The 18,805-nt window shown below is 41.1% G+C and overlaps 1 protein-coding gene across 3 annotated transcripts in view; it reads right to left on the bottom strand.

Moving 5' to 3' along the window:
- Positions 1–335: 335 nt before the first annotated feature.
- The window catches only part of sacs (sacsin molecular chaperone), a 26,806-nt gene continuing 8,336 nt past the window's right edge, over positions 336–18,805 (bottom strand). For 2 of the 3 annotated variants that reach the window (XM_014015039.1, XM_014015038.1), the window contains exons 6-11: positions 17,544–17,655; positions 17,219–17,365; positions 14,583–16,068; positions 14,363–14,454; positions 13,585–13,611; positions 336–12,911 (exon numbers count right to left, since the gene is read on the bottom strand). In XM_014015039.1, the coding sequence (XP_013870493.1) occupies positions 1,360–12,911; positions 13,585–13,611; positions 14,363–14,454; positions 14,583–16,068; positions 17,219–17,365; positions 17,544–17,655 (13,416 nt within the window). In that variant the 3' untranslated portion in view covers positions 336–1,359. The remainder of the gene's footprint in view (positions 12,912–13,584; positions 13,612–14,362; positions 14,455–14,582; positions 16,069–17,218; positions 17,366–17,543; positions 17,656–18,805) is intronic. The other variant, XM_014015040.1, reaches the window with a different exon arrangement.

The raw sequence follows: 18,805 nt of genomic DNA, 5'->3' as shown, positions 1-18,805 counted from the left end.
ATTTTGTAGCATTGTTTGTGGGTTTCGATTCAATTCAAAAATACTTTATTGATCCCAAACAGAAATGACGCATTTGAGTTTGCAAATGGGGTTCCTGGGCTAAAGCTAATTCTGTTTGGGGTGCCAAAGCATGAAAACGTTTGGGAACCCCTGGTTTAAATCATAAAATAATCAAACAGTATTTTAAAATGATATCTAATATTATCAGTCTGAAACTACAAACTGCCCATCAAGAGATTTGTTAGGATTTTCTGCTGTTTGAATATTGCGGGTTCAAAACAAAACCCACTGTTACCTCAAGCTTCAGATGAAATAAGACAAGAGATGCAAAGAAGCACATTTTAAATTATATATTTTTTTGTAAATGACATGTACATGATGTGGTCATTGTGCGTGTAGTCCTTCAAATTAAAGTTACAGTCAGGTGCTGTCAAATGTTCCTTAAACCAGAAAAGATCACATCACAGCAAATGGATGGACATGATTTCAAGCTGGCTGGCTACAAGTTGTGATTGTGCCCACATTATAACATCTACAATATATGGCTCTTTGACACAATATCCTAATAATGAACAGTAATTTGAACAATAGTGTTTCCATAGTTTACCTTCCCAAGGTCAGACACTTGGCAATGCAGGTACATGTAGTTTATATGAACGGTCGATGCACACACACACACACACACACACACATACAAAAAAAACATATTTAAATTATTAAAAAGTGTTTCTATTCACAGTTAGATTCTCCCTAGTTGCTGAAAAGATTAGCGCTACATGAGTGCAAATGCAAAAAGTGCTCTCTCATAAACAAGTGATTGGCTATATTACAGGAAATGGACAACATTTACAGAAATGACATGAAAACAACCTGAAAAGTACAAAAAAGACAATTTACAAACATGATTGTATTTTCTCGACTTTGTGAGCTTTTTGAAAACAGGATACATATGGAGGGTAATTTACCAAAATTACCAGGGTGACCATATTTTATACTAAGCACATCTTTTAGGTACACTTGACTGGTTTTCTGTAGCAAGAAAATATATTAATTTTATTTTTTTATATAAAAGATAAAGTAAAAAAGCAGCATATTTTTAAATCTTAGTCAGAGTAAATATAGTCAGTGTGAGGACTTTGGTAAACAAAACGTATTGCTGAGGCATGTGTATGTACAGCAGTATGCAGATATGCAGCCTAGCAGGTTATGGGAGCCAYACATTTATTTACTGTGCATGGGCCACTGCCCCACAATCACAGAGAAAAACTGCATAGCTGCCAGCGTATTGTTTGTGATTTGTATTGCACACAGCCACAGATTTTTTTTACGAGGTTTTACATATAAACCTGTTCAAAAGTGTCATACTTTTTGCTGCACAAATGTTTCAAGCTTTATGATGATCCGTGCAGTACACTCCATCACTCTCATTGCCACTTCAGATGTGTACCTGTCGTTGGGAATCTGTGGAAATGGCAACAGGTCGGGGTACCGGGTCCTCAGGCTGTCTACACCGTATCCCTCCAAGATCTGAACGTCACTGGTTAGGCCTTTTAATTGGGAGCTGTACTCCTCCACTTTTTGAGCGAGAGCAGTTGGCTTTACATCTTTGTCAGACTTCCCTCTGACTGCATAGTCAGCTGCTATCAGTGCAAGCTTTGTGGCCAGGTAGCATTTGAAACAGACCCACTCATTAGCATTTTTGTGAAGATCGTTGCGAGCGGAGGAGTAGTTTGCTCTGGCTTGCCTCAGCCATCTGCGGGCCTCTACAGGGTTTCCGACAGTCTTAAAGGTTGGGGGTACAAAGAAGCGGTGTGAATGAGATGAGCCTGCATAGCTTGTGTATTGTTCCCTGAACTGTTGCCTTTCTGACTTGTGGCTAGTTGCTTCTTGGTTCCATGATGAGTAAAACCTTTGAAAAGAGAACTTCTCTGACTGGAAACGAGTTGATGATGTAGAGAAGGATCTCCTGGAAGCCCTCTCTGTGTTTTGCTGATCAGCTAACGCCTGTTTCTCCATCCTATTGATCTCATTCTGTAAGTGCTTGAACACTTCTGTGGCAATGTCCAGATTCTCTGCATTTTTGTCTGGATGCCATTTGAGATACAGTCGGCGAATGATCTTCTTTCTCTCCGTCTCAGGAAGCTTCCAAGCTTGTTCAACTACTAAGGTCACTTCTTTCAGAATTTCAGGCAATGCGTGAAGTTTTATCTTTTTTGGAGACTGCCTCTGTGGAGGTGGTAGGAGATTTTCTTTCCCCGAAAAGAGTGGAGGGATCATTCGTAGGCCAGAGGATCGATGTTCTGGGCTTGTAGGAGTTGATGGGGCAATACTGTCTTGGACATGGGTGCTTTCTTCTTGTCTTGAAAATTTGTACAAGTCGAGGGAACTTACTATTTTGTATTCACTGTAACCAATGTCAATCTGGAAGCATTTTCCAAGAAAATTTGTGTTTCCCTCCTCTTCTCTCTCTACTTCTTGAACAATGATGGCATATGTATAAGTGGGCTGATAGGACCCATATATATCTCCTCCTTCTGAGTCTACAAGGTAGCCCACATATTCTCCTGGATAGAATACATTCATTGGATCCATAAGTAGTGTGTGGTGTATCTCGGCTGGTATTGGGGTTCCAGGGAGTGGTAGCTCAAGTTTAGAAGGTTCTGTTGAGTCATACTTGACGCCAAGGTTGTCCAGTTTCTCTGTGATTCTGTAGATGTCGTTGCAGCCCAACATGGCGATCAAATAGGATGTGTCTGAAATCAAATTGTCTGTAGCAGACTTCAGTGTCATAGCTAGTGCCAGTAGAAAGTTAATGTCTTTGCTGTCTGAATGCTGGATATAGAGGTGAATCACAGCTGTCCCGTATCTCTTTAGGAAAGCAAGTGTTTCACTGCGACTGTGTGGGATGGGGCTGGATCCTTTCACTCTTAAAGTCGTTTGGAGTTTCTCAAAACATGACACTTTGAGACCCTCACAAAGTGCTTTGCACAAACGTATGGCCTTTTCTTCATTCACGAGATATGCATTATCATTCTCATGTTTCATTATTCTGATCAAACCTGTGATGAACTGCTCCGATGACAGGAGCAGTTGAAGGCGGCCTTGTAGGGAACAAAGAGCTCCAAACTGACACATTTTTGGAGAATCTTCATCAAGCTGCTCCTCCAGAATGCTGCTCAACAATCTGGGTCTTAGTTTCTGTGGCAACAGCATGATAAGTTTCGTGTGGAAAGCATGGTCTTTGCCAAGATAACACTGGCTCATGTCAACAAGCATCTGAACTCCAATATTACCCTGAATTCTGCTCTTGTAGTGTGGAGCATCATCAAATACAAGGGTATTGGATTTTGCTAGCCTCCCATCATGACTTGGCAAATAAAAGATCAAATCTCTGAGGCTGTCAAGATCTTTGCGAATTTCCACTGGGTCATTGTGAAGAGACTTGAACAATCCTGAGACAACCCTTTTCACAGTTCTCATTTCATTTGGATCAAGCTGCTTTCCCTCTGAACTCCTGTAAATTTTCCACAGCACCTCAACATATTGTTTGGTCGACACAACGTCCTCGGTGCCAAGATGTTTGAAAAGTTGATGAAAGGTGCCAAGTTCTAGGGGTAACTTGTACAAGTAGGGCTTGAAGTCAGATTCATTGTCTAAATTGATGACCACTTCCTCAGGTTTCAGCAATTTCCAGCCATCTTCAACCATGACAAAAGCCACTCCATGGAGCAGGTGACGGAAATCTCTTTTGTCTGCACTAAGAAACTCATATGTGGATCTTAACACTTTGTTCCTGGTTTTTACCATTTCATCATCTGGGTTGGATATGTTACAGATGTTCCTGCAGTTGCCTATGACTTTCTCTGGTGATGGGTCCAAGTTGACCCCCAACATGCTTAGCACTTGGTCAAGTTGTTCCTGTCCAGTGAGTGTGCTGTTTTCCTGGTCTTTTATGCTTGAAGGTGTAGCTTTCTCAGGCAGGATTGGACAGGATGTCCAAAGCAAATGTATAATATCCGTTTGTTTGAATTTCGGGTTTACTTGAGATCCACTGAAACGAATAAGAGGTAGTGTGCCACTCATCTCTTGGTACTGAGTATGAAGCTTGATGAGTTCTCTAGGAGCTCTTTCAGGGCACAGAAATGGTATCATTGAGAGCTCTTTGAGAAAAGTACCTTGAAACAGATCTGTCCTTTCTTTGAAAATATGATTCAGAAGGACATCAACGGTGGTTTGCGCCTTTTCTTTCGTCCAACTCTCTGTTTGGGCTTTGATACTGACCTCTTTTGCAAATTGAAGAACCTGCTGCTGTGAAACCTCGTGCTTGAGACCAATATTTCTTAGAAATGTTATCCATGAGGTCAGCAACGAGGTCCCATTCTTGGGTTTTGTCACTTGCTCTACTTTCTTAAAAAAGCCATTTGGTATGAACGACTTTGCAGGTAACATAACTTCAAAGACCTTCACTGTCTCATCATAGAAAAACTTGGCTGGCCTGAGTCTGTTTGAGTAGTCATGGATGAATGACAACCCCTCTAATTTCTCATAGAGCTGATCCTTCATGTTGCAAGGTTCTTCCATTGACATCAGTATTTCCTTCAAATAGACTATGTGCTCAACTTTGGCATCATAGGAAAAACTGTCAAATTTTGGCAAGAGGTGATGAAGGTAAATCTCAACATCATTGACTGACACACAGCYGAGGAAGACATACAATTCTTTTAGCTGTGGATTGTCAGCAAGAAATGCACAAGAGGGTGTTTGAGCCCATTTGTCTATGTCTGCAGTTGGGATATTTTTTGCAAGGACATAGTTAGTGCCATAGTTTGCAATGCTGATATATCTTCCACTGACTGACTTGTAGCATGGGAGCAGTTTTAGGCTCTGTGCATCTTCTTGAGAGAGGTTAGGCAAGTTGCAGTTAAAATACAACAGAAGAGTCTCAAAGTCTTTGTCAGTCAGGTTTGCTGTTTTGAATCCAGATGTCTGAATCATGTACTCCACAGCTTTTAGAATGTTAGAAGGATTTTCAATGTTGGCAGTGTGTTGTGCCAGAAAAGGTACAATCTGGTTTTCTTTAGCACATATCTTGTTTACTGCTAGCTGGATGCACCCTGCTTTCATTAGAGTGTGGAAGACTTTGTCATTTTGGCCCTGTGGAAATATGGCAACATGCAGTAAGCTAAGGGGTAGAAGCACATCATGATCTGGGATGACAAGTTTCTCTCTTGCCATGAATTTGACTCCAGGTAGCAAAGCCCAGTCTTTTAGAATRTCAAGTGCTGTGTCAAAGCTGGGTTTGATTTCCATCTGATCTTCTTTAATGGCTATATTCTCACTGATAAAGTTCCACACATTCTTTAACCAAGTTTCACTTGGGAAGGTATCCTTCCACTTTACTGGGATTTTTGTTCGATACTCTCTCGACAGAACAGACCCAAGCAGGTCACTGAARGTGCTGATGTCAAAGATCTTTGCAACTCCAGCCTTCAGCAGGATATTGCTGTACTTCATGTACAATGTATTCATAAACATTTCTTTCCTTGATGATATCAGTTCATGATGTATTGTTAAGAACTTTGGTCTCTTAGACTCAAACACCTGAAGCACATTGTCCATTGTTATTGACAGGGGCAGGCCTTCAATTTTAATCTCATCCACTTCTAACTCTTTGAAACAGTAGTCAACCAGAATCTTCAAGTTATGAACTAACTTGAAGTTAGACTGTTGGAGACGACATGGGAGTTTTCCAACGCGACAGGATGTGTCTGGTGATGAGAACGTGTGAAGAAAGCTACGAACGTCACTTGGTGTTACATAACTGACTGGAATCCCTGCATCCTGCAAACACAGGTAGAGGTTTGCTGTCTCATCGCAGCTGTGGATCAGGTTGAAACCAATATCAAGTAGCAAAGCTTTTAGCCTGTAGACATTTTCAGCCACAGACTTTCTTGATGTTATGTTGTACTCAGTGTTTTTCAAGTGCTGAAGCTCATCTTGAAGTAGATTATCAAAAAAGGCTCTGCCTTTGTTTGCAGCAGATGTATTCACCCAAGAAATATAAATGACAGAGTGCATGTCAGAGTTGTCCATCTGTGCTGCTCTGACAACGGGGAGCAAACGCTTCAGATCAGCATTTATACAGTTGTACACAGCTTTAACCAGGCAGTACCAGTCGGGCTGTATGTCAAGTCTGTTGGCTGGAAAGAAGAACAGATATTTTCGCAATGTATCTTTCACAGCATGGAGTGATGCTCCTTGTATAATAGTCATGGTGGGATCAGGACCTGGGAAGTATCTTCGCTTCAGTTGAATCAGCAGTTCCACACAAGCTGGTGCTATAAGAGACGTCATCAGATTGTTGTTCCAGTCACTCCTTACCCCTACTCCATTGTCGTCTCTCCATAAGTTTCTTCTGGCTGAGTCTAGAGCAAAATGTCCATTGACATGAAAAGGCAAGCCGGTCTCCAGTGAAAGGGGCAGAAAGCAGAAGGCTCTGTGGGGCTTTTTGTAGTTGTGGCTAATGCATGCCGCTACACCTCCACGTGGAAACAGAGTTATGTCTTCATTTTTGTGAGCTGAAATCACACTTTTTGAGACACTTTCAATGTCAGGGAAGCCAGATCTGTTGCAGATCATCCATGAGGTCAAGTTTCCATCAGTGTCCTCTATGTCCATTGTATAGGTTATCTGTTGGACTGGGATGGCAGCAAGTTGCTTCTTTTTGGTCACACTATCAATGACAGAAGCATGAAACTGTTTGCGTTTCAGTCGATCGCCATCCGTTATTCTGGCTGTGACAGAGTAGAGCACTTTAAGTTCACCAGATGCAATATCAATCTCACAGATTGATATTTTTTCCATGTGGTTGAGAAACATGAGAAGCTCAGCACCATCCATTTTTAGCTTGTCTAGAAGGTTTTGCACCATTCTGTCTGATGCGGGGACAGAACTGATCTCTGATGTCTTTGCCATCTCTTTGGAGCGAATTGGAAATCTGAACATTGTGCTACGGTCCAACTTGAAATGTGCCCCCAAGTAGAGATTCAAAACATCGGAAAACTGGGATTTAAAGTCAGAGTCCAAGTCTCTGAACATTCTTCCAGGACTTACAGATGTTGCACCTGGTGAATATTGAGCATGTGGATCAAAGATGCAGAGAATGTCATTGTTTGAGATGAAAGACGGGCAATCAGTTATGTGATAGACAGAGTTGAATCCTATGCCATATTGACCAGTTTTGCCAGGATTGGCTTCTTTTGTTCCTCTTCCGAGGTTCTGAATACCTCGAATGTCATCCTCTGTGAATGGCTGATTATTGTATACACAGAGGGCAGGGCCTTGCATTGGAATCCATTTATCGTCAAATATTCTGTCTGTGGGGTGTGTCCTAGGATCAAACACAAAGTAGATTTCTGTGGCTTTGGCATCATCTGCATTTTGAAGCAGCTCTTTAAGCATTTCTTTTTCTGATGGATAGGCATTAAGAATGCTCTTAATTCTGCTTGTGAGTTTCTCTTTCTGTCCAAACTCACTGCCAAGAGGATTAAAGCAGACATTTGAAGCATATCTCTCTAGTGCTTTGTGGCGTTTTGGAACTGCGCCTAATTTTACTGCAACCTCTCTTGGAATGTCCCCGTGACAATATTTCACAGAAGAGTCTCTGACTTTGATCCAAGGACAGTCATTGTAACACAGTGATTTTGATGGCTGCAGTGTTAGATTGTAGTCTGGTAACAGAATTCCACCATAGTTTGCTTGGCAAAACTCTTGTTTTTTATCTCTTATTAAACTCCATATTCCTTCACTAATGATTCTGCGGCACAACTGGAAATTTTCTTCTGTAAGTGCCTTTCGTCCACACTCTCGCTTCACTGTTTCAAGAACRGTAGAGAAATCTTCTACTGTAAAGCTGGGTTGCACACCTACACTCTCAAACAGCTCACGACAGCTGTTTCTGTATTTGTTTGGGAGCTGGTAAAGATGGGGAGCTGCATCAAAGTTTAGATGGAATGCAACTTTGGAAGGACTTACATAAGTGTTCTCCACCAAGATGGAGTTAAATGCTTCCAGTTCCTTGGTTATTTGACTTTTTACATCAACTTCTTGTAGCATTTCTTCATGAAGGTACTTGTAACAAGCATTTGTTATGTTTTCTTGATACAGAGTGACGCCATCAAAGGATTGCGAAAGTTTCTTTAGTTGATTGATGACCAGCTGAACTGGGGGCTTCTTTATTAGGCCAAGACTGTCTTTTACAGCCAATGACATTGCACCACAACCTTTAAAAGATGGAGAATTCTCATTCAAGATTGGGTTCATCAAACACACTGTGTCCTGATGTTCAGTTGTAAAGAGCTCTCTAGGAGAGAACATTGTTGTTGGGGAGAAGCTGTTTCCATGCCATGGTAAGGAAAATCCTGCAGGCCTCGTCAGAAATGGAAGAAACTTGATGTCCTGTAGCATCTCCAGGTACTTTTCAGCTCCAGTATCTCTCACCTTCAGTTTTTCATCAATGAGACTGAGTAGTATACTGCTACGAAAGCATGCGGCTGTGTGATCGTTTTCATTAAGATCAATAACAGAATGAGCACGCTCAGTGAGGTCCTCCCAKGACAGATCATCTTTCACCATGCCAAGCTGCACTAGCTTAACTAAACACACAGGGTTAACATAGTCTTTGGAAGTCCCTTCAGGAAATCTTCCATCCTCAGTACAGTAGAGTTTAGCAACCCTTCCCTCAGGATGAATGAGTCTGGAAGGTAAAACCAGTTCTTTGTTGGGGCCAGAGCAAGGGATACATGGGGTAACTCTGAGAATAAACTCAAAGTCTTCTAGTTTCTCATTCAATACATAGTGCATGAGAGGATCTCGTAGTTCTTTATCTATTTCCTGGATGTGAGGAAAGAACACTTCAGAAAAGAACTGCTTCTCTGTTAGGGTGTTATCCATTAGCTTTGCTTTACATCCAGCATCCTCAAATCCCTCCTTCACCCAGTCAGGCAGTTCAACAGCACAGAGGTTTTGAGAGCCACTCTTCTTGAGGTATTTTAGGAATATCTTGAAAGCAGCAGGACCAATGTCTGTTCTGCAGAGCAAGGCATCATCAAGGAATCGGACATATTTGATTGACACCCAGGTTTTGCCATCTGAAAAAACCTTTGCTTGATCACTGTCACCTCCTTTGGCTATTTCTTGGTAGATGCCCTGGCTGATGAGTAGAAAGTCATCATGAACCTGGCTTGGATCTGGCCACGCTGCATAGTAGTTGTACTGAATCAATTCTCCACTTTCAGCCATCAAACGCAGCATTGTGAGGGCTGCTAAATAGGCCTGAACAATTACATGTCTCATGAAGACAGAGTTCCACTGTCCTTTGGTGTCTGTCTTCCAGATCTCTTTGCGGTTGGATGTCACAGCAAAGCAGCCATTAATGTGAACTGGTAGGCCTGTTTTGATCCTGAGAGGTAAGTAGCAGAACACCTCTCCAATTGGTGTGGCATTTGTCTTCACTGTCCATTTGCGATTCTCTTCTTCTGAGAGAAGAATTGCCACCCCTCCACAAGGTACCAGTCCGAGTCTTTTTCCGCTATCACTGAGGGAAAACTTGAGTGCCTCTTTCACATCCATGCATGAGCAAATGAGCCAGTTGGTGACGTCCACTGCCTTCTGAGGCATTTCATCTGTCAGTCTTCTTGTCTGGACACCTTTGGCTGCCATCTCAAAGTACTGGTTGGGATCTTCCTCTGAACCTCGAAATAATGGGGAGTGGAGATCAACGATGCGCTTGAAAACATTATGAAACTCCTCCACCACGACACGTATGATGCAACCAGATTTGGGAACATCTGCAGGTATCTTATTGATGTTTGCCACTTTCTTCATAACCTTAGCTGCAGATTTAAGGATGCTCAGAGGTCCATATGAGGCTTTGCTTGACCACACACTTTTGTTGATTGCAACAACATCTTGCGCTACAGCTGGGTTTGGTTCCTCATACTTCAGGTATTTCAATACCATGCTTCCAACATGCTGAGTGAAAAGAATGAACCGATGACCACATATGCTGAACTCATCAACCAGAGAATAGATATCTGTAGTATTGTAGTACAGACTACTGATTTCACTAACTGACGCTTCCTGCTCTGTTCTAAATGGGAGTCTGAACAGAGTACCATTGTATTTGTATGGTGAATCTTGAGATAAAGGCAGCTGGCAGTTGAAAACATTAATGAAAGGTTTAAACTGATTTGGAAATTTCCTCAGCCTTTTTTGTTGTTTGCTCCAGTTAATTTTGATCCCTGGGTTAGATCTGTCCCTGATGTGTTTGCTTATGTGGTTGATGTTCGGATCAAACATGATCATGAACTCCCTACTCATAATGATGGGGACATCAGTAATGTGATAAACAGAGTTGAAACCCAAGCCAAACTTTCCAACTTTGTCAGCTTCACATCTCTTCACTGATCCACCCAGCCTTGTGATGTTCAGAAAGTCTGTGTCTGTGAAAACAGCATTATTGAATGACCACAATGAGGGCCCGTGGCAAATGATCATGCCAGGATCAAGGAGATTTTCTCGGATGTCAATGTTTTTTCTCATGTCAATAAGGAAACTGCACTCTGTTGCGCTGGCATCATCAGCATTCTGGAGGAGCTCTTTGAAAATATCTGCAACAGATGGATATTCCTCCAAGATATTTTTTATTCTCACAGTTAGAGGTTCCTGCTGACCTGATTGTTCAAAGCCAAGATTCTCTGGGTTGATCAACCTTGTGCTGAGACATGGGACCTTCAGCCACTCTGCAGTTTTCATCGGGATGTCGTCATGGACCAGTATAATTGGCTCTGACGCGTCTTCAAGTAAGTCATTTAAATCATCAACCTTGATGTCACAGTAGGTGCATTCGTGAATGGGTTTCATCGCTAATTTGCTTGGGTTTTTGTAACAAAAAATTGGCACATGMATGTTAGTGTCCATAGGGATCTGATTGTTGTACAACCATCTCAGGATGTTGATCAAAAGCAATATATTATGTTTGCTTTCCTCCTTGGTCATTTCTCCTTCACATCTTCTTCGAATTGTAGAGATCACATCAAACACATGGCTTGGGACAACCTCTTCAACGGAACCACAAAACTTGAAAAGCTTGTGAAACTTCCTCATTGTCTTGGGCAGAGAGTACAGGTAAGGCTGCAGGTCTAGATCAGGGAGGGGTTTTAGGACGGTCTGGCCCGGTGATGAGAATGTCTTTCCAGTCCACACCCACTCAAAAGGAAGTGACTTCATTGCTTCTCTCGCATCTTCAAGATGAGCCTGCATAAATCCATAAATTTCAAACAAGATCTGCTGAAACTGATACCAATCCTCTGTGGTAAATGCTTGAGATTTGTGCCAATCATTCACAGCTTTCAAGTGCTGTAATACTTGATCCACCTGTGGCTCTATGGTGAGTTTGAGAGCTTTCTTCATTCCTGCTGATGTGTGTTCAACCAGCGCTACTGATGATCCCAGAAGGACTGCATGGGACAATTCACACACCTCAGACAATGAGCAAATACTGACAGTATCTCCAAACCAAGCAAGGGATTTAGGGTAAGTTAGAGGTCTTTCTTTGCAGACAGGTACCCATTTTATATGTAGCAATGATGTCTGAGCATCTGTTGATTTTATCAGCTTGGTCTGTTTGTTCAGTATTTGTAGGAGTGTCTTGGCTTTCTTTACTATTAAGTCCAAGTCAGGCTCCTCRGTGCTTTGCAGCTCTTCGATATTTCTGGCCACTTTGACAACATCTTTTTCAGTGACCTGTACCTCATTTCTTAGCCCCAGCTGTCTGAGTGAATGGAGGATATCAGGAGATGTGGTGAACGTACTTGTGGGAAACCTGGTTTTCTCTTCCATGTAAAACAGATGCTGTAAAATCTCTAGTTCAGGGTCGAAAAGGTCTGAGGCTTTAACAGACTTTCCACAAGGCAACTCAATGAATTTGAGGGCAGAAAGCCATCCTATCACAGATGGATTTTCATTCTTCAAAAACGCCAGGTGTTTAAGAGCCCAAAGCATAATTTGGGTTGTTTCATCCTTTGAGTAAAACCCCTTGTCAATATCCTGAACAATCATCTTTAGACATTCAGTTGTTTTCACTTGTTCAACATTAAGCATCTTGATGAGACGGATTGACTCCTCATCGTGGCAAGCCACAAGATTTTCTGATAGTTTCACATCTGGTGGATACTTGGCCCGGTGATGTAAAGCTCTTGCACCTCTCAGCGATGTAAATGCAGAGGTGCTTTCAGAACAGGTCCCTACTTTCTCAAAGATGGGGAGATCAAGCAGGGTATACTTTTCCTTTTCTGTGATGTCGGGCAGGCCTGCAAGAAAGTTTCTGAGCATTATTTTCTCTTCTGAGAGGAAAGAAGAAACTGTGTTGGATAATCGCTGAGAGGACACTCGGTTCATAATTTGCAGAAGCATACTGGGAGAGCATGGGTGGATGTAGTTCTTAAGCAGAGGGTGCTGCAAACATAAATCCAGCTTTTTTATTACAACTCCTCCGAGCTTTTCCAAAATGTCGAGAAAGCTTTCAGAAACTGGTGCCTCTTCATCATCCACATGAATTATGGGTGAAGGACTTTTGAGACGAAGAAGTTTAACCATGCTCATGGTTTCCTCAAGTGGTACAAGTGGGATTAAAGGCATTTCTTCAAAGGTATTTAAGTCATCAGCAAAATGTATATAGAGATGCTTCCAAATCCTCTTCAACCAGGAAACTGTAGGATGCTTCAATTCCCTGTTTCCAGGTTCCCACTCGACACTGAAGTCTCTCGTTGGCCAAGCTGTGGATAGGATTTCTTTGACAAGTCGAGCTGATCGTTCAGGGTTCAACACTTGGAGCTGAGTGCAGGGTCGTCCTGTTAAAATGATAAGAACATCACAATCAGTCTCACTTATTAAAAAACACTAAATATTTAAAGTTAGGTTGACAAGTTAGATTTATTGGGATGCAACCATTTCAAGCAACAGTGTATTGGGTTGTAAATGATATACTATGCATGCAAATATATTCACATTCATGAATCAAAGTTTCCTTATTTATTTCAGTTTGATGCAATTTTGATTTTAACATTTAGATCTTTTCTTTAAATTTGGAATGTTCTCACRTCATGAGGTTAGTTTTAAACAAATTACAGCACAACACTTCAAAAATGCATCCATTAAAAATTGTATTTACACTACATTTAGCAGCAATGTTTCTTGCAATATTTGTCACGCAAATCAGCTTACACCAACTTACAACCCCAAGTTCTTTGCTAAATTTAAATATACAGTATAATATTAATATCATTACAAATATTTTAATGTGCAGGAAATATTTGCTGCAAGAAACACAAGTAAAATACTCCACAGTATGAATAAAATACAATATGCATGRGTCTCAAGGTGGCTGTTTTGCTCAAAGATGAAAAGAAATCACAGAATTTAAACATGAGTTGTTGTCTATTTTCTGTTAGTGTCTTTGATTGCACTCACACATTAGTTCTGGTTAATAAYAATTAGATATTTCACAGACTTTATAATACCTACCTGAGAATCCCCAAAGAAACTGCTGCACTGTAATTTAAATGAAAATTTTGAGATATTGGCTATTAATCTTTCTCTGTCTTACTTAGAGTCAAAGAAAATATTTCTGCAAAAAAATATAGCAAATCTTTAGCAAAATCTACAATCATATTAGCAATATGATCAAAGTTAACTGTATTGCTTTAGCTTTATTGCAGTCTTTGTGCTAAGCCGACTCTTTGGGTTAAGCCGACAACTTTTACTCAGCATTTTTGTTGTTGATGTTTGTTTTATTGCCCCTCTAATGACCTATTTCTCAGTTATGGCTGAATGCAGGATCCAATCTTGTGGAATAGATGGGTTGAACGACATAAACAAAACCCATCCTTGAATCTGCATACTCGTCCCTTTTCTTTACCTCCCTCTAAACTGTCTATCAGGAGCAAATTTAAGCCCTGCTGGCACTGCTGCAGAGTAAGATGAGCCTGTCTTACTATGACACAGCTGAACCTCCATCACCTCATCACAGGAGTACTGGGGCTATTTCATTCTTTATAAGAAAAGGTTTAAAAATGAAAGTATTTTGCATGCATACTATGTTATAATATCATAGTCTTGACAGTGCTTTAAGCTGTTTTAAAAATCCTAAACAATTCATATTGTCACAAATACAAATTTATTGATAAAAATATGTGAATGCTAAATTGTGTAGTTGCTGCTGCATTAAGGATGGCTGTCACATGTGTATGGTACTAACGGTTTGTTACGCAAATTAAATTTAAATACTAGTATGCTATATTACCTCTGCTTTTGGCAGCTTTCTTCAAGCTGTCCATCACTGAAGGCTTCAAAGTCTCCAGAATGAAGCGATGCTCAAGTCCTGGATAAAGAGACCTTAAAATAAAGATAAAGATTTCCATTAAATATAAGATGGGAACAAGCCTCACTTTATGAAACTTGAGATACGCATACACTAAGTGGATAATTTAGAGTGCTAGACGATACTTTTACAAATTCTCTACCTGGGGTACTCATCAGATGTGATGTAAATGGCATCCTTTTCACTGACGGATGATGAAAATGTTGTAAATGTCTCGTCTTGCAGTGGCAGGAGCTCAAGTCCAATCAGGTCACTGTAATTAGTATCACTGAGAATGAACTCCAACAGCAGCAGCTTTTCCTCTGAGGGACCTTTGTGTCTGCACTTCCTGATTGCCTGCCGCAGCAGAGATGGAGTTACTTTCTTCAGTTCAGTGGACTTTGTCACGTAGGCAGCCAGAACCGAGTCCACTGCGGCCGGTACCCTCGCCACCTGTGTTCCTGAGCTTTGGAGATAGTTGATCACGGTCAATGAAACATCATTGTCTGTGTCCAGCTCTGAGAATACAGCCTGGTCCACACCAATCCAGTTCTCGCTGAGGGAATAGATGACCTGCTGCTGCAACAGTTCATGAAAGAGCGGCTTGAGAATGGGTATCCAACGGGACTTGACTTGCTTCAGGTCTGGCCAGGCCCTGTATGTTTCTGTAGAGGACAAAGGGAAGTCTTGGTCCTTTTTTGTTTGTACCCTTTTTAYAGCCTCCATTATGAGAATAAAATAAGCTGTAGGGATGATGGTGACTATAAGCAGCTCATTCCACAGGGCAGCTGGATCCCTCCATTGGTCCACTTCCCGCCACTTGATGCTCCTACGATTGTCTGTGAGGCCGAAAAAGCCACTGACGTGAACTGGAAGCCCCGTCTCACTCTCCTCACCAGGCGGAAGAGGAAGGAAACAAAAAGCTCGTCCTGAGAAACCAGATGTGGCACCTTTGTCGTCTTTGTTGATCTTGGTCAAAGGCAAGGCAATGCCAATGTTAGGCATGAACTTCAAATCATCTGCTAGAGAGTCCAACTCAGTACACATTCCTCTCCCTCCAACTCCATTACAAACCAGCCACATCATCCTCTGAGTCTCTTTAGCCATTTCATCCTGAGTCTCTATGATGACCTGGTAGGTGACACATGTGATGGTGGAACTGGGAACTCCGTTGCTGTAGCTATCTACAGCCTGACCCAGTATCTTGAGTGCATTCGGTCTTTCTAGTTTATCATCACTATTCTCTGCTGCCGTGACCTGAAACAACATGCGTTCGGTGCCGTCAGACTCTCGCACATGTAACGAGATCTTCTGAACACTCTTCAGGAAGAGGAGCACCGTGTCCGCGTCGGCTTTGAAAGACTCGAAGAGCTCCAAAACTTTTTCTTTGTTGTAAATGTTGCTGCTGAGCTGGGAAGGTTTGGTGCGAAGTGGGAAACGGAACAGAGTTCCTGGAAAGTTGCCGTCCCTCATGTTTTTTTCTGAACTCCCAAACACCCCAACATAAGGTGMAAACTGGTCAGCTTGGTCCGTGATCTCCTTTATGTCTGTCTTCAAATTCCAACACTGGCCAGACTCGTTCATCCCAAACAGGGTCTGATGAGGGTCAAGCATGGCAATCTGGTCTCCACTAAATATACTGGGAACATCTGAAACATAGAAACAAACAAACAAAAAAACATTAGATGAAAATATAAAATTTTTTACCTAAATTGAGTGACTTTAAGTGACTTTAAGACAAATAAACAATGGAATACCTCACAAGTTCCCTTGATCTAATAACGACATTAGATTGAATTAACCAGTAATACACTTATGAAAATGCTTTACAGGTTTTTACATCAATGGAAGATTTACAGAAGATAATTGTTGCCCAATATGATTTGATGTGAATTACAGGACAGATTTTATTGAAACTCTAATAAATTATTATAACCATCAAATTTACAGTTATTTATCTTCAAAACACAGCCTAAAGAGGGCAGTATAGTCGCTTGGCAGCCGACCGGACGACGCGCCGTCACATGGTTGTTCGGCGTTCGTTTTCGCTCACACCTTTCATAGTTCCTGAGACAACCCCCGCCGAGCTCCTGAGAAACCCCTCCCGCTGCAGCATACGTCACTGCATGGGATTTTGTCCCGCTGAAGTCCACAATGCGGAAAAAATAGTCYGAGACTCGTCACTCGACGTTTATCCACAAACTGGTTCCTGATTAAGCTCCAAAGTTTTTATCAGTCAGATTCCACCATGAAAAACGTCTGTTTTATCCCCTTTTATGAATTTTTGGCCGTTTGGCTCTCTTTATAAACTGCTGCTTCCTGGTACAACAGACGGTTCTGGAAGTGAGTCACTTTTTTTCTTTTTTGAAGCGAGTGGTTGAAGCAAAATGCAGCATCTGAGCACTTTCAGCACAAACAATCACTTCCACAAACTTCTGACCAATCACACAATAAAGTTCTTGTGTTCTTATGTGTAGGGGTGTAAAAAAGGTCCGACTCGTGGGTCGCGACAAAGAAGTGCCGAAAATGTCGACAATGCGAACAGAATGACACAAATTTCGTCATGAAACCGTGACAGTTCGGCACGATTTTGGCAGTTCGGATGCAGTATACTGCCTGCTTAAGCATTAACAGGTCACACAACATCTTTGTTTATAACTTTAGCATAAGATGTCAAGTGCTGACAAATTTTGCAAAATCTTTCAGTGCTGCAAGAGATTGTGCACAACTGGTGCATTCTTTCAATTACAATATAACTTAACAACTAGATATTTAAATGATTTATCAGAGAGTTTTCACCTGTGATGTGATACACAGAGTTGAAGCCAATACCAAATCGTCCGACTTTCAGAGGATCATCTCGCTTCCTGCTCCTCGCAATCTCCTGGATCCCATTCCAGTCTTCCACAGTGAACACAGCATCATTGTACACGTACAGTGCTGTACCTGCATGTCAGCATTAACAAGCTCAGAGAATCGCAACGCTGATATTAAACAAGCAGAAACTGAAGGCATTAAACAGCCAGTGTTTGTTAAAAACAAGAGTGTGTAAAGGTATAAAGTTTAATTAAAGAGCAGTGTCACTGGTCACACTGCTGTCTTGTTTCCTTGAATAATTGCTAACCTTGATGCTGAGCCATGTCAGGTGACCACAGTGACTCCACCCCGTACTCCGTCTCATCATACAGGAACTTGACTTCTGTCGCTCCAGCATCCTCTGCATTTTGGATCAGCTCCTTTAAATTGCAAAAGAGAGCCAGTGTGCAGTAATTCAAGCAGGGCCATTACTGTGAAACTGGAAAAAGCACATCATCTTATTGAGCTCGGGCTTTTAGCAAAAAAGCCCTGCAGTAGAAAAAAGGAATAATTAGAATGGATGGCTCAGTTTGGAACTTCAGGCCTGATAGTGCACTATAATTTACCATATAACTGACAGCAGCAAGTCAAAAAAACCACAACAATGCWATTTCTTGCTTTCCATGCTTGATATATTTTCTCATTTTAAGTCTTAGAATGCGTTGTTGTATTGCGTGTTTGTCCTGAGAGAAATATGCCTGCCTGTCACTTATGGGCTTTGTTGGGAAGCTACAGTAATGAGCAAAAGTTTTAAACCATCCCTAATTTCTTTACACACTGCCTACAAAGAGCCAGACTTTCTTGCAATCTTTTAAAGTGGTCTTTATTGTCAGTTTTTTAAGCTTTTCTGATGGTTGTTTAAAGTTGGATTTTCGCTACCCTATATTTTATGTTTTAAAAATACATTTTTGGATGTAGAAGTATCAACTTGAGCTTTTTATTCAAGTAAAAGTGGAAAAAGTACTGGTTAAGAAAAACTACTTAAAATATAAAAGTAAAAGTATTTTAAGGAAAAAAATGCCATTAAAAATAAAAGCAACACTACAGGGGCACCTCCCCAAAAAACATTTTTATAAAAGGTAATAATGACAGCAAAATATAAAAAAAATGATGTTGAAAAWTTTGGGATGCACTAGGTTCCCTGTTTCACCTGTATATACAATGTACAACCCCTGGCAAAAAGTATGGGATCACTAGTCTTGGATGAGCACTCATTCAGACATTTCATTCTGTAAAACAAACTCAGATCAAAAACATGATACAATAATAAGGTCATTCCAAAGTGCAACTTGTTGACTTTCAGGAACACAAATAAATGAAGAGAAAACATTGTGGAAGTCAGTGAATGTTACTGTTATTGACCAAGCACAGGGAAAAAAATATGGAATCACTCAATTCTGAGGAAAAAAGTATGGAATCATAAAAAAAAACAGATAAACAAAAGACCATTCAAAATACATGACTAGTATTTAGTTGCACCACCTTTGGCTTTTATAACGGCTTGCAGTCTCTGAGGCATGGACTTGATGA

This window comes from Austrofundulus limnaeus, unplaced genomic scaffold, assembly GCF_001266775.1.
Source record: "Austrofundulus limnaeus strain Quisiro unplaced genomic scaffold, Austrofundulus_limnaeus-1.0 Scaffold122, whole genome shotgun sequence".
Classification (NCBI taxonomy): Eukaryota; Metazoa; Chordata; class Actinopteri; order Cyprinodontiformes; family Rivulidae; genus Austrofundulus; species Austrofundulus limnaeus.
Note: the sequence above shows the minus strand (reverse complement) of the source record. Positions and strands in the feature narration are given on the sequence as shown.